This window comes from Nanorana parkeri, unplaced genomic scaffold (genome assembly GCF_000935625.1).
Source record: "Nanorana parkeri isolate BGI_ZX_2015 unplaced genomic scaffold, ASM93562v1 scaffold36, whole genome shotgun sequence".
NCBI lineage: Eukaryota > Metazoa > Chordata > Amphibia > Anura > Dicroglossidae > Nanorana > Nanorana parkeri.
This window is the reverse complement of record NW_017306304.1, coordinates 1,287,407-1,302,813: the sequence shown is the minus strand read 5'-3', so window position 1 is coordinate 1,302,813 and position 15,407 is coordinate 1,287,407. Positions and strand designations below refer to the sequence as shown.

The window sequence follows — 15,407 nt, the reverse complement described above, 5'->3', positions numbered from 1 at the left end:
GATGGTTGTCAGGAGTTGTGTGATGGGGATGGCTGTCAGGAGTTGTGTGATATAGATGGCTGTCAGGTGCTGTGTGTTGTAGATGGATGTCAAGTGTTGTGTGATGTGAACAGTTGTCAGGTGTTGTGTGATGGGGATGGCTGTCAGGTGTTGAGTGACGGAGATGGTTGTTAGGTGTTGTGTGATCGGGATGGTTGTCAGGTGTAGTGTGATGGGGATGGTTGTCAGGTGTAGTGTGATGGGGATGGCTGTCAGGTGCTGTGTGTTGTAGATGGCGGTTAGGTGTTGTGTGATGTGAATGGCTGTCAGGTGTTGTGTGATGGGGATGGCTGTCAGGTGTTGTGTAATGGGGATGACTGTCAGGTGTTGTGTAATGGGGATGACTGTCAGGTGTTGTGTAATGGGGATGGTTGTTAAGTGTCATGTAATAGGGATGGTTGTCAGGTGTAGTGTGATGAGGATGGCTGTCAGGTGTTGTAGATGGTTGTCACATTTTGTGTGATGTAGATGGCTGCCAGGGGTTGTTTGATGTAGATGACAGTCAGGTGTTGTGTGATGGGTATGGCTGCCAGGGGTTGTGTGATGTAGATGACAGTCAGGTGTTTTGTGATGGGGATGGCTGCCAGTGGTTGTGTGATGTAGATGACAGTCAGGTGTTGTGTGATGGGGATGGCTGCCAGGGGTTGTGTGATGTAGATGACAGTCAGGTGTTGTGTGATGGGTATGGCTGCCAGGGGTTGTGTGATGTAGATGACAGTCAGGTGTTGTGTGATGGGGATGGCTGTCAGGGGTTGTGTGATGTAGATGACAGCCAGGTGTTGTGTGATGGGGATGGCTGTCAGGGGTTGTGTGATGTAGATGACAGTCAGGTGATGTGTGATGGGGATGGCTGTCAGGTGGTGTGCGCTGGGAGGCGGCTCTAGGACCGCAGCGCTGCCTGTGCTGTCAGGGTGGATGCAGAAGAAAGGAGGAGGAGAGCCTGTGACCCGGGAGGAGGATAGGGCGAGGAGAGAGCAATGCTAAATCAAGGGTACAGTTAGGAGGCACAGACACCCGAGGAAGGGGATTGGAAGGAGGTGTGTATGTGACATACAGACAAGGGACTCTGACGAGTGATCGGCCTCATTCTCCTCTCCAGGTATCACTCAGCAGGTCGCCCCAATGAACATGTCAGTGTTGACTCTCCAAGAATATGAATTCGAGAAGCAATTTAACGAGAATGATGCGATCCAGTGGATGCAGGAGAACTGGTAAGCGCAGGCTGCATGTCCTTATTGATGTCTATGAGAGATCACCCACACATCCATCCTAATGCCTTTTGTGAGATGCGATCATGTCCCTCCCAGCGGCTTTCACCTTGTGGATCCAATGCAGGATGAGCCTTCCATGTGTTGTTAATTCTTTACATGCGGCCATAGGCCTCTGTGGCATGTGAAGGGTGCAAGTGTGATGTGCCGGGGCCCTGTGTATGGAGAATGAATGGGAGCTCTATATTTTTCTACATGGATTTCCACATACACAATCAGTCACAGTGCCCGCAGGATACACAGGCTGCTGGCAGGAGGGGACTCCTAGTACAAGCTAAGAGGCCCTGGACCCAGAGATCACAGATATTTATGTCTTCATCAGTGTATGCTTATAGTAAGAATGATAATATTATGGCCATAGTAATAGCTGGGGTCAGGCACTGCAAATCAATTCCTGTCATTGACAAGTGCTTAACATAGCTGAGCCTGATTACATTCATTGTGCCAAGCAAGCTATTGGGGTGTGGATGCTATTGTATCTGATAGCCGGCACCCAACCATGCAGCTGATTGGCTGCACTCACTGTTTGTGCAACAATTTTCAGGCCGGATCCTTCGTCAAAAGTCAAATGAGTGATTAACTTTTGTTAAGCTGGAAGGGTACCCATTGTTAGAATTTCAGCCGATTCCGATGAATTCTAAGTGTAACCTTGCAAAATATTTTGTTATCTATGCAGATTTTCCTGTATGTATCATCTTTTTGTGCAAGTGCTCTGACCAATCTTTCTTTCTTTCTTTCTTTCTTTCTTTCTCTTGCTTTCTTCCTCTCCTTGTCTTTTCCTCTCATTCTCTCTTCATCTTTTCTCCTTTCCTTGTCTGTTCCTCTTTTCCTCTCCTTCTCTCTCCTTCTCTCTTCCTCTTTTCCTCTCCTTCTCTCTTCCTCTCCTCCTCTTTTCCTCTCCTCCTCTCTTCCTCTCCTCCTCTCTTCCTCTCCTCCTCTTTTCCTCTCCTCCTCTCTTCCTCTTTTCCTCTCCTCCTCTCTTCCTCTTTTCCTCTCCTCTCTTCCTCTTTTCCTCTCCTTGTCTCTTCCTCTCCTTGTCTCTTCCTCTTTTCCTCCCCTTCTCTCTTCCTCTCCCTTGTCTCTTCCTCTTGTCCTCTCTTCCTCCCCTTCTCTCTTCCTCTTTTCCTTTCCTTCTCTCTTCCTCTTTTCATTTCCTTGTCTCTTCCTCTTTTTTTCCTTGTCTCTTCCTCTTTTCCTCTCCTTCTCCCTTCCTCTTTTCCTCTCCTCTCTTCCTCTCCTCTTTTCCTCTCCTCTCTTTCTCTTTTCCTCTCATCTCCTCCTCTTTTCCTCTCCTCCTCTTTTCCTCTTCTTGTCTCTTCCTCTTTTACTCTCCTTGTCTCTTCCTCTTTTCCTTTCCTTCTCTCTTCCTCTTTTCCTTTCCTTCTTTCCTTGCCTTGTCTATTCCTCCCCTTCTCTCTTCCTCTTTTCCTCTCATCTCCTCCTCTTTTCCTTTCCTTGTCTCTTCCTCTTTTCCTTTCTTCTCTTCCTCTTTTCCTCTCCTTCTCTCTTCCTCTTTTCCTCTCATCTCTTCCTCTTTTCCTCTAATCTCTTCCTCTTTTCCTCTCCTTCTCTTCCTCTTTTCCTCTCCTTCTCTCTTCCTCTTTTCCTCTCATTGTCTCTTCCTCTTTTCATCTCCTTTTCTCTTGCTCTCTTCCTTATCTTGTCTCTTCCTCTTTTCCTTTCCTTGTCTCTTCCTCTTTTCCTCCCCTTCTCTCTTCCTCTTTTCCTCTCATCTCCTCCTCTTTTCCTTTCCTTGTCTCTTCCTCTTTTCCTTTCCTCCTCTCTTCCTCTTTTCCTCCCCTTCTCTCCTCCTCGCTTCCTCCCCTTCTCTCTTCCTCTTTTCCTTTCCTTGTCTCTTCCTCTTTTCCTCCCCTTCTCTCTTCCTCTTTTCCTCTCCTTCTCTCTTCCTCTTTTCCTCTCATTGTCTCTTCCTCTTTTCATCTCCTTTTCTCTTGCTCTCTTCCTTATCTTGTCTCTTCCTCTTTTCCTTTCCTTGTCTCTTCCTCTTTTCCTCTCCTTGTCTCTTCCTCTTTTCCTCTCCTTGTCTCTTCCTCTTTTCCTCTCCTTGTCTCTTCCTCTTTTCCTCTCCTTGTCTCTTCCTCTTTTCCTCTCCTTGTCTCTTCCTCTTTTCCTCTCCTTGTCTCTTCCTCTTTTCCTCTCCTTGTCTCTTCCTCTTTTCCTCTCCTTGTCTCTTCCTCTTTTCCTCTCCTTGTCTCTTCCTCTTTTCCTCTCCTTGTCTCTTCCTCTTTTCCTCTCCTTGTCTCTTCCTCTTTTCCTCTCCTTGTCTCTTCCTCTTTTCCTCTCCTTGTCTCTTCCTCTTTTCCTCTCCTTGTCTCTTCCTCTTTTCCTCTCCTTGTCTCTTCCTCTTTTCCTCTCCTTGTCTCTTCCTCTTTTCCTCTCCTTGTCTCTTCCTCTTTTCCTCTCCTTGTCTCTTCCTCTTTTCCTCTCCTTGTCTCTTCCTCTTTTCCTCTCCTTGTCTCTTCCTCTTTTCCTCTCCTTGTCTCTTCCTCTTTTCCTCTCCTTGTCTCTTCCTCTTTTCCCCTCCTTGTCTCTTCCTCTTTTCCTTGCCTTCTATTCCTCATCTTATAGTATTTAAATACCAGCCCTAGGTTAGCTTTGATTGAAGGTAGAAGTAAAGATGTCACACGTGCATTTAGCATACGATCCATTAAAATAATCGTATGAAAGGACAGAAATTATTGTTTAAAGCATCAGAAATGGTAACTGTGTCTTATATCAATCCATTCACTCTCACTGTTAAATGTTTAATAATATAAATAAAAATCAAAGCGATTGTCTTGAAATCGATTGATTGCGCCATATGCTATTTGATCAGCTTGCATACACTCAGAGTTTTTCCGCCTATTGCAATTGCTTTTATGTGATCCTGCAAAAGTCAATTGAAGGTGATGATAGTAGTAAGAAACATCTATGATTGCTAGACTAGGTGAGAATATTGAATTGATGGATTCATCATATGATTGGATGTATGGGTAGTATAAATGCAGACTGTGATGCTTCTGTGCTCTGTATTTGTTGTAGGCATGGTACTGTGCCCAGAGGGGTATTCAGCATGTAGAACATGTTAATATAATTAGCTTTTGACAAAAGACTAAAATGCTCAGAATGAAGCGCTGACATGATATTATTGGTGGGCTGGGACACCACGAAGGTAATGGAAGTTTACAAATCTGCTGTTGCCCATTGGTACAGTATAATGTAACATTTCTGGATGTAAAAGATAGTAGGCAAGAAGCTATAACAATGTACTCTTTTATTCAAGATGCCACCAATTCTGATTTAACAACAAAGGGAATTGTGCCTGAGCCAGCCATGTGCACATTTTCTACAGCCTGGGCAGGAAGTGGGTTTACAAGTATCTGAATTTGATTTTGGTATTGTGTATAGCATTACTAAGGAATACCTAGTAACATTTTGCATTCATTTCTGAAATTAGAAGACGACTGCTTTGCAGATGAGCTGATTTGTTAAAACAGAAATCCAGAATGATCCTGTATCTGTCCACTGAAAATTAGGAGTCTGCAGGAGCTGTGCTGTGCATTTACCTCCATTCACCTTTGACAGCTAGGAAATGGTAAAAAGCAGGGGAGGTCACAGATTGCTTCAATTATTATTATTATTATTATTACTATTATTATTATTATTCCAGTATCTGACTGTTAAAGCCCAGTTCCAATATTTTCAGTTTTGGATAGAGAGTGGGAGAGAGTAAAGCTGGCCATACACAGCTCAAATTTTGGACCATCCCTGCCAAATTGGCCGAAATTCAAGCTGTGGTTGACCTTGTCAGCAGGTGATGGGCTCGGGCGTGTTCGCAAGCGCCTCGTGCCGAGCACGCCAGGCAGGCCCGGCGCTACCGCAAGGCAAGCGGCCGCCTGAGGGCGCTGCAGGGTTGAGGGCGGATTCCTGGCGGGCTCGGCACGAGGCGCTTGCGAACACGCCCAAGCCCATCACTACTTGTCAGCACTCTGAGGCTCCACAGAAGTGAGCTTGAAAATGGATTAAGCTAGGTGGAAATTTCTTGGCCAAACAGTGACTGCATCCTATCAGATGCAGTCACTGTTTAGGTGTTCAGGCAGCTGCGAGTCCTGCAACGCTCTGAACATAATAGTTGGCAGTGGAGATTCCTCCATCCACACTGTTTAGCGTGTATGGGAGATTTCAGGCAGACAGGAGAAAATCTATATGTGTATACATGCAATGCCTGGTGGGACTTGTAGTTCCACAACAGCTGGGGATCCGGACTTGCCTACACCGGTTCTCAGACAATAAAGTTCCCTGTAATGATCTTCTTTTGGGTAGCGGCCCTATAGTTCCCTTAAAAAACTCCTGTTTTTTTTTTTTTAAACTAACCCTTGCAGTGGAGCTACCCCCACACTGCAACAGTAAGTCAGTGGGCCTGCATAAGACATGATGACAACAGCAGTACTTAGACTGCTGGAGCCCAGGGGACGAGAGGCTGTGGGGACCGATCTAGCAGCCAGATGGGACCGAGGATCAAGTGAGTATATTTTCTTTATTTGTGCCAATAGACCAGGGGTGGGGAACCTCCGGCCTTTCAGCTGTGGTGAAACTACAAATCCCATGATGCATCTTTCTCTGGGAGTCATGTCTGTGGCTTTAGGAATCTTGCAGTGCCTCATGGGATTTGTAGTTTCACCATAGCTGGAGGGCCAGAGGTTCCCCACCCCTGCCCTAGACCAAAACAAGCAGTTTTTTCAATTCCCAGAGTTCCTGCAAAATGTGCACAATTTGTCCATTAACAGCTACTTTCATGGTGCATTTGGAGTAACTTCTTCCTACTGCTATGAATATCGGTTCCTATGAGCAGGGGGTGTGTGGCAGCAGATCACATAGCTGTCCCTGTTCACACCTGGGCGTTTTGACGCTGAAAGCTTAAGCGTCAAAGCTCACAACACAAGAATTCCTATTCATTTCTATGGCTCCTGTTCACACCTGAGAGTTTAGCAGCAAGCTGTAAAAACGCTGAATGCTGGAAAAGGTGCATGAGCTTCTTTCAGGCGGATCCAGCATGTTTGTGCTCCACAGATTTCAATGGAAAACGAGCCAAAAACGCGTGTTTTTTTTCTCACACGTTTTTGTGCAAAAAGAATGCGTGTTTTTAAGGCGCATATACATTGTGGAAGACCACCTGCAAAGCACACAGGGAAGCAAAATGGATGATTCATGTCTGCAAAACTTTGACTCTGAGGCATTTATAAGGCTAATACAGACACAACCATGCCTGTATGACCTGCGTAACCCCCTGTATAAAAACAGAGGAAGGAGGAGGCGGGGCTTGGATGAATATTGCCATCCAGATTTGGCCAGAATGGGAATCTTTCCCTCCTTCTCTGAAGGACAGCAAAGGTAAAACATGTGCATGTGACATGTGGTGCATCTAAAGTTTGTTGTGATACTGTTGTAGCTTATGTTTCTGCTTTCTTGTGTAGCTATTGTAGGTCTGTGCCGCTGCAGATCTCCATGTGTTGTGCAACTACAAATCCCAGTATGCAGCTACCTCTGGGTGTCATGCCTGTTTCTCTTCTGGGTGTACAAACTTTTATATGTATCACAGGACTTGTAGTTCCACAGCTGCTGAAAGGCTGATGTTGTTAAGCCCTTGGCTAATGTGTAGGAGTTTATTATGTCATGGACATGACTTCTTTTTATTGGACAACACTCAATAAACCCATATGCAGAAACACGTCCAAAACACGCATCTATTTAGGGGAAAAAGCGCGTAAAACGCGCAAAGGAAAAACGTGCGTAAAACATGCGGAAACGCTGACGTCTAGGTGTGAATGGGGACTAAGGAAGATTTCAAGGATATGTAAGCATTTGCTTCCCGAAACAGCCTAGCTGAAAACCATTAAGGGCTGATTTCCATCTGAACATTGTGGAAACACATGCGTTAACACAATGCACAGCAAAGCACACTGGGGGGAACTTATCAATTTGGTCGTATCATCAGCGTCTTTTAAACTGTTGTATCCCTTATTTCTAGTGAATATAGCGAGAGATTTATTATCATTGTTAGTGGTTCATTCCTAAATACCTTCATAAGGAGAATTGTCTCAAAATTGTCTCTGTTTCTAAATTGTCGCAAGCTTGCAGGGAACCTCCAGTAGGACACCTGTTTAGTCCCGAGGTGCTCAGCACTTGAGGATGTGAAGGTGAATTATCTTTGCAATACTTTAAAAACTAACATTTTGTCACAGACATGTTCATAAATTCCCCCCATTACACATATTAATGCATTGCCGTGCCATTCATTTTGAATAGCACCCCAATGCCTATTGATTTTAATGGGCTGCCTTAATGCAATGCACATTAATGTGTGACAAAACGTTAACACAACGCACACATTTAATTCAGCCCTAATGGAAACCTGCCATGAGAGAAAAATGGGCCAATATGTCAACCAGGCAGAACATTTGTAGAAGGAGAGGGCAACAATGGCAACTGCCATTGTCTGCATTTTTCCACAATGCACTGCGACCCGCTTCAAGTCTAACAGTGTGAACAGGGTACATAGAAGACAGTTGTTTTCTGTGTGCCCTGACGGTGACCTTGCATTGTTCTTGTGCAGAAAAACATAGGACACACTATGTGAACGAGTCCTAAAAGTAAACCTATTCAAGGCAACATTACAGGTTCTCTTTATAACCAACCTCCTCTGCTACAGATATTCGCTTCCTTTGCCCTGTTTGGCAGCTCGAGCCCCTGGAAGTCTGCATCACTTCTGGGTGTACAGGAGTAAGTGACTTTCTCCTATGCAGTGCATGGCATCTGAGGAGCCAATCAACAGGTCCGAGCACTGTCACGTGGAAAGTGGGGAAGGTTGTCAGTCCGTTGTAACCTCAGATACAGACCAATATGGAGCTTAGACTGGTTTTCTTTTACTAGGGCTCTGGCAGGTGTATGGGGGTGTAGGGGACTGTGGGGAAGGGAGGTATTAGTAGCATAGGGAGTGGGCTATATAAATAATCTGTTATGTTTACAAATTGACAGGTTCACCTTAAGGTAGTGCAAAGGGCAAGATTATTAATGCACATGAGTAATTCATTTTCTCCTGTCATTAGTTTGGTAATCAAAACAATGATGTAAAAAGGTCCCTTAGGGTTAACATCCTTTGTTTATTATTATTTTCTGTATGAATAAAATCTCATTCTGAGCTGTAAAAAAATAAAAAAAAACAGTTTGTGCAGTTGTTAAGATTGCCATACACCAGTTCAATTACTTCAAAGAAAATTGGTTTTTGGAACGTTCGTTTGATTTTCCTAATAGTTAACAGGCTCAAATCGAGGATCGTTTTTGACTATAGTGATGAAAAATATCAAAGGAGCATGTTGGAAACTTTTTCTCAAACGAACAAAATTCTAACAGTGAATTTGGTTTTTGTTCAAGAAACTCCATTCAAATGGACTTTCAAATGACATTTATCAAGTCTCTGATGGCGTTAACCAATATTTTGATGAGATTTTTCATATCAACATGCATACAGAAATCTACCAGTGTATGGCCAGCTTCAGGGTATCAACTGATGCCAAGTGTCGGAGCTTCCATGAAATGTAATATTAAAGTGGAACTGAATTCAAGTTACAGGAAACATTGCTGGGTGATCCTAAGGTGCCCATACACTGCTCGATTCTCGTACGAGAATCGAGCAGTGTATGGGCACCTTTAAGGTGGGCATACACTCTACAACCATCGCAAGACCTTAGTCTTGCGATGGTTGTAGAGTGTATGCCCACCTTAAAGGTGCCCATACACTGCTCGATTCTCGTACGAGAATCGAGCAGTGTATGGGCACCTTTAAGGTGGGCATACACTCTACAACCATCGCAAGACCTTAGTCTTGCGATGGTTGTAGAGTGTATGCCCACCTTAAAGGTGCCCATACACTGCTCGATTCTCGTACGAGAATCGAGCAGTGTATGGGCACCTTTAAGGTGGGCATACACTCTACAACCATCGCAAGACTAAGGTCTTGCGATGGTTGTAGAGTGTATGCCCACCTTAAAGGTGCCCATACACCTTACAAACATCGCAAGACTTTTGTCTCCCGATGGTCGTAAGCTAATTAAAAGCTTGTACGATCTGCCCATCTTGGACAGGCAGATCGTACTTGCGATCATTGAAAGCCCGCCCCGCTGATGGGCGGGCTTCCGATGACCGCAATGCTGAACGGGCAGTGTGCGCATGCGCACACCGGCCCATTCCGCAGTTGTCGAACGAGCAGGCTAGAAACCCGCCGAGAATCGTACGATTCACGGTGGGTTTTCTAGCATGCTGGTTCGACAAAAGACGTGCGACCGTACAGTAAAAACGGTCGCACGCCTTCCATACACCTTGCGATTATCGCACGATTGCGGGATTTCCCACGATTATCGTACGATTATCGCAAGGTGTGTGGGCACCTTAAGACTCTGAACCTGTAAGAAGGGTGGGTGAAGATGTCTGTGGCTTGGATGAGGGACATCGTGGCTGTCACAGCCCTGAAGTGGGGCACTTTGGCAGAGATGTCTGCCAATATGTGCAAATATGCTGTGCATACTAGCACATTATGGCAAAAACTCTGAATGTCGGCAGCAGTGTTTGATTCCACTTTAAGCCTGGAATGCACTGCAGTAATGCATGTACAATAACACATGTTCTGTTAAGGCAACCTATTCATTTGAATGTGATGTCTAATATACCAGAAAAGGTGCATGCACTATTTTTTCTAATGCACAGCATCACAACGCACAGGTAAGGTACGTTTTGGTGCCATTAATAATGAATGGTACCACAGCGCATCAAGTCACTTGTTCACATGTGTAACCGCAAAAATAAAACCCACAAGGACTCCTCCCTTTCACTTCAGAAGTCCCCCCCGTCACATCAGAGTCCTCATTTCACATTAGAACCCTCAGGCCCTACTTCACATCAGAGCCCTACCTTATAATCTTCACCAAAGTGTGGCTGAATGCTGGGGGATGTCGTGGATGCAGGCCACCCTAGATTAGCGTCATTAGCATGAAAATGGATGACACTCTGAAAATAAAACATAATAGCACTCCTGACAATGGCAGTAGGCACCCCAGGGACTCAGAACCCTGGTTGTGAAAGTGTGGCTTAGATATTTGATATTAACTGTTACATTTAGTCCTTCATACATGAAACAAACGTTTACCTACCTTGTTCAAATCAATATGTCTAGATTTTGTTTTTTATATCCCCTTCTTGTAAGGATGACAAATATGCTGAATTACAGTATAGTAGTTTTAAGTTACAAACATTCCAATTAATGTAAATTTTTCATACTAATTGGCTGATGTCATACTAATTGGCTGTCACTTTATAACTGAACTTGTATTCCTTTCTCTCTGATGTTTGCACAGGTTTTTATTGTATCATTTACAGTATCTCTGTAAGAATAAGTTCAAGTTGAACTGCCTGTGAATACAATAAAAAATAATTGTGTGGCAGTATTTCACATGCAAGATTTGTACAGAATGTTTTTTGGTGTGTTTTTGTGACCTGTTCTTGTTGTTGTTTAAAACTAGCATTTCAATACAGGATTGTTAGTTTGTTTGTTTTTTTCAAGTGAAGTTTAAAGTCCTTAAAATATAAATATAGAGCGCCCATTGCTGTTGTTAAAGGTTTAGGCCAGGGGCATTCAATTAACATTTTCTTGGAGCAGAGGTCTGAATCGAGACAGAAAGGTCACTCGGTCCACGTCCAGACCACGGTCTGCCATTTAGGCTGCCTACAACGTAGAGCTGCTGGAGTAGATTCCCAGGCAGAGTGCTGATGCGCTAATCCCAGCACATCACACTTTTTGTTTTGTTAGAACTTTATTGAAATGTCCGCGTGACATAGCACAGTGTGATGCGGTTGTACCGCATCGTGGCTGGCTTCACTGAAAAAAAGTACAAAATCCATCAGAGTGACCCCTTATATTGTCCCTATTAAAGTTGCTCCCTTACATTAGATATCCACATCAGAGTGCCCCCTTACATTAGTTACTAATGTAAGGGGGCACTCTGATGTTTACATCTAATGTATGGGAGCAACTAAAGTAAGGGGGCAACTAATAATTAGTTATCCCCATCAGAGTGTCCCCTTGCATTGGCTGTCCCCATCAGAGCGCCCCCTTATTTTGTATTTAATGTAAGGGTGCACTCCGATGAGGGCAACTAAAAATGAGAGAATCAGAAGGCCCCCTTACATTGGCTGTCCCTATCAGAGTGCCCTCTTACTTTTGCAATTGATGTAAGCGGGCACGCTGATTGGGGGCAACTAATTTAAGTGGGCGCTCTGATGAGAACAACTGATAATTGGTTGTTCCCATCAGAATGCCCCCTTACACTTGCTGTCCCCTTCAGAGTGCTTCTTTTATTATTGTCCTCACATTTCTTAGTTATTAGTACCTTAGGTCAGGGGTAGAGCTGGGAGGCGGAGCAGGCTACAGGAGAGGGCAGAAGACGATACTCTTCTTTACTGCTGGGGCTGGGGTACACACCTGACATCATTGGTTGTTGGAAATGCAGCAGTCCTAGCAACCAATGACTGCACAGGAGGAGGACACTGGACATCACTGGTTGTTACCATTGTAGCCATTATGATGTGCTGGGCATCTGGTGTGTCCCTGTGCTATTAAGGAGGAATGGGTTGCCTCCAGGCGTGCTTGCACCCAATTTGTCCTTTGCTATATATGTTCCAAGATTGAGGTTCTCAAAAATCAACTTAGGACCACCCTACACAGAGGAGCCTCGATGTAGCAGTGTGGCTTCCACATCTTTTGCAAAAGTTGTGCAACTAAAACTTCAGTTTTTAACCCCAATAGTTAGACAGCGTGATTTGTTTTGTTGGAAAGCTAGCTGGTAAGTGTGCTGGGAAATGTTTGTGATTACACTGAAGGGAATTTATCAAAACTAGGGCAGACAAAATCTGGAGCAGCTGTGCATGGCAACTATTCAGCATCCACCTTTCATTTTCAAACCTTAACTGAACAAACTGAAGAGAGAAGCTGATTGGTTGCTATAAGTAACTGCTCCATATTCTTCTGCTCCGGTTTTGATAAATTCTCCTACTGTGTTTAGCTCTTCCATGTGCACCTTACTTTAAAAGGCAATTTTCCTTGTCATGGGTGGTGACATTTCACACCACTGCATTCTGGTGGTGTGCGCTTAAAAAAGTATGGCATGCACTACTTTTTTTTAAGCACTGCAGTGAGACACGATACAACCATATAGCACCACAGTGAGCCCATAGAACTTAATGAATTGTCACTTGTGGTATCCCCTGCACTCCCTACAGCGATCAGGACCCAAGGTAAACAATGGTGCTCCCAGTGATGATCACGGATGGCGCCTAGCAGATTCAAACTTGATAAGAAGGGACCCTGATGAAGGGACCCTGCGTGACCCAGAAACATTGACTTTTCGGTGCATGTGACGCATTTCTTCAATAAATGAACACGAGGATTTAAGATTATCCTTTGAGTGCTGGTGATCTTCATTCTTATCAAATGTGTGTGTCACTTGTGACATTTCAATAAAGTTCTAACAATAAAGAGAAACAGTGCAATGTTGGCTCAATTGAGCGCATTGGCACTGTCGGGGCAAGCGCACACCAGCAGCCATGCGGTTGAACGCGGCTGCTGATGTGAACAAGCCCCGAAGAGGAGTTGGGCCCTTCGCTGGATTCTGGCTGGCTGTGGAAGTACTGGCCTCAGAGGCCGGAGCTCCACTGTCAGCTGCCGTAACCCAGCACAGTTCGACAGATTGCAGTCCAAACCGATACTCAGTCCATGTCCGGATCGCAGTCCACCATTTAGGGACCCCTGGTTAAGGCACTGGGGAACAATTGCGTGAAGGTTTTGTAGAATCAAGTGATAGAGCATAGTTTTTGGCATAATTGTATGTACAACTAGCTATATCTAAAGGAAATCAATTGAGTCAACAATAATTCTTAGTCCAACATCTGTTTGTATAGGAGATAAAAGGCACCTAAAGTCTACAGGGCCACTCGCACCAGTGCGTTACTTGCGTTGGTACACTGCTGTGTCATTTGTTGTGAATGGCACTTCTGATTCACAATGTGCCTGTGTTACTGTAACATGTGCTAAAGCGTTGCAATGGGTTTCATTTTTGGTCCATTGTGGGGCTTGACGCAACACACATTAACAGTACCACAAGGGACCACCCTGGTGTGAATGGGCCCACAAAAAAATCATTGGAAGATTGAGCATAAAGTTGTAAAACCAACAATGTGCAGGGAATCCCTACTGATACATTTTTTATCCAGCCAGTACATTTTTTCCAGTAAGCCCCCATTCACACTAGGTGCGCATGTGAACACGTTTTGGCTCATTTTGCGGCGTGTTAGCATAGGGCAACGCATTCATTTCAATGGCTTGCCCTGCGCACAGCAAACAAGCTCATGCAGCAGTTTAAGCTTTGAATCTTACACATTTTTAGAATGCTTTTTTTTAGGTATTAAAGGAGAACTATGGGGTCAGTGTTTTTCCCCATAGTTCTCCTTAGGGTAACGGGAGGACACAAACTAGCGTCCTCCCGGTTCCCTAAGCTCAGTATACCGCGAGGTACAGCTCGTGGTATACTGAGACGCCGCAGCTGGAGCGGATCCCGACATAGACGTCGGGATCCGCCCAGCTGCGTGAGTGACAGCTGGCTCTGCCTATCTAGAGGCAGAGCCAGCTGTACCCGCCCCTCCCCCGTCCGTTCCGCCAGTCAGCGCTGGCAGATCGGAGAGGGGAATCCAGCCCCTCTCACGGTAGAGAGCCGTGACAGGATCGAGAGGTGAGCGAACCCAGTATATATTCGCTCACCTCCCGATCTACTGAGCCGACCTGTGACAGTCTCATTGTCACAGGTCAGCTAGAACTATGAGGTGAGTGGAAATCACTCATCTCATAGTTCTCCTTTAATGTGCGCACCAAGATGGGACCTTACTTGTCATGTGTAAACCATACAACGTTGCACAAGTTCATGCGATTTGATGTGAATGGGTGCTAAAGAGCAAGCTGTAACAATTGTATCAACCTCTACAAATCAACGAATTTCTCGGTTTGCTTATATATATTCGTCATCAGATTGTTGTAGTTTGAGAACCATGCATGTGTTTTCAAGGTGAACAGTAATCTGCTTTATAGTATTTGTGTTTTGGTTTAATTCAGAAGGATGAAATCAATGTCATCCACAACAAGCCAAAAGAGCATTTATGAGATCGGGTTCTGATGAGCGGGAAGACTCGGCTCCATTTTATCCCGAAATGTGCAGAAGGTTTTAGGACAGCATCTGTGTTCACCAAACCTATCTAACCATTTCATCATGGACCTAGCTTTCTGTACAGGGCAGTCATGTTGGAGCTGAAAAAAGCCCTCCCCAAACTTTTGCTACGAGGTTTCAAGCACACAATTGTGTAAAATATCCTTGCATGCTCTACAATTAAAGCTGAACGTTAGCAACAAAGGATATGAAAGCACATTAGGCCTCATGCACACGGGCAGAAAAAATGCCGCTTTTTGGGGGGCAGGGTTTATGACTCTGAATGCAGCTCTATTAAAGCCAGTGAAGTCCATGCACATTGTGGCATTTGGAGCCATTCAGGAGCATAAACATAAAATGCCTAGAAGAGGAGGGTGGACATTTTATTATGGACTGATTGCATGAAGCATGATTTTTTTTACGAGGCAGCTCCATTGACAACAGCTAGAAAAAACATCAAAAGTTAGTGCCCAGCTGTAATTTTAAAATGAGAATTAGCTGCCTGGCTCCTGGGATTTGTCCAGCCCTGGCTTACTGGCATAATGATTACTTTGGAAATGCATGCATGTATGCACGTAAGTTCCTTTTAGTGGCTAGAATAAATGAATATTCTAGCCAATAGAATTGTTTTATTTGACTTGTTCTGGCAGAAAGATCCAGTGTAGAAGGGAGTATTTTAATATGCCCATGTGCATGAGCTTTTAGAAAATCATTACATAGACCTAGCTAAAGAATGATGCAAGACTTGGTACATGGCACTTGGTACAGTTTAAGAAATGTGATCCATGTCATTTTAATG

The 15,407-nt window shown here is 44.5% G+C and overlaps 1 protein-coding gene across 1 annotated transcript in view; it reads left to right on the top strand.

Annotated features, from left to right (window-relative positions):
* Positions 1-884: 884 nt before the first annotated feature.
* The window catches only part of ELOVL6 (ELOVL fatty acid elongase 6), a 67,644-nt gene continuing 53,121 nt past the window's right edge, over positions 885-15,407 (top strand). The window contains exon 1 of the mRNA XM_018569880.1: positions 885-1,250. Within this exon, the coding sequence (XP_018425382.1) occupies positions 1,162-1,250 (89 nt within the window). The 5' untranslated portion in view covers positions 885-1,161. The remainder of the gene's footprint in view (positions 1,251-15,407) is intronic.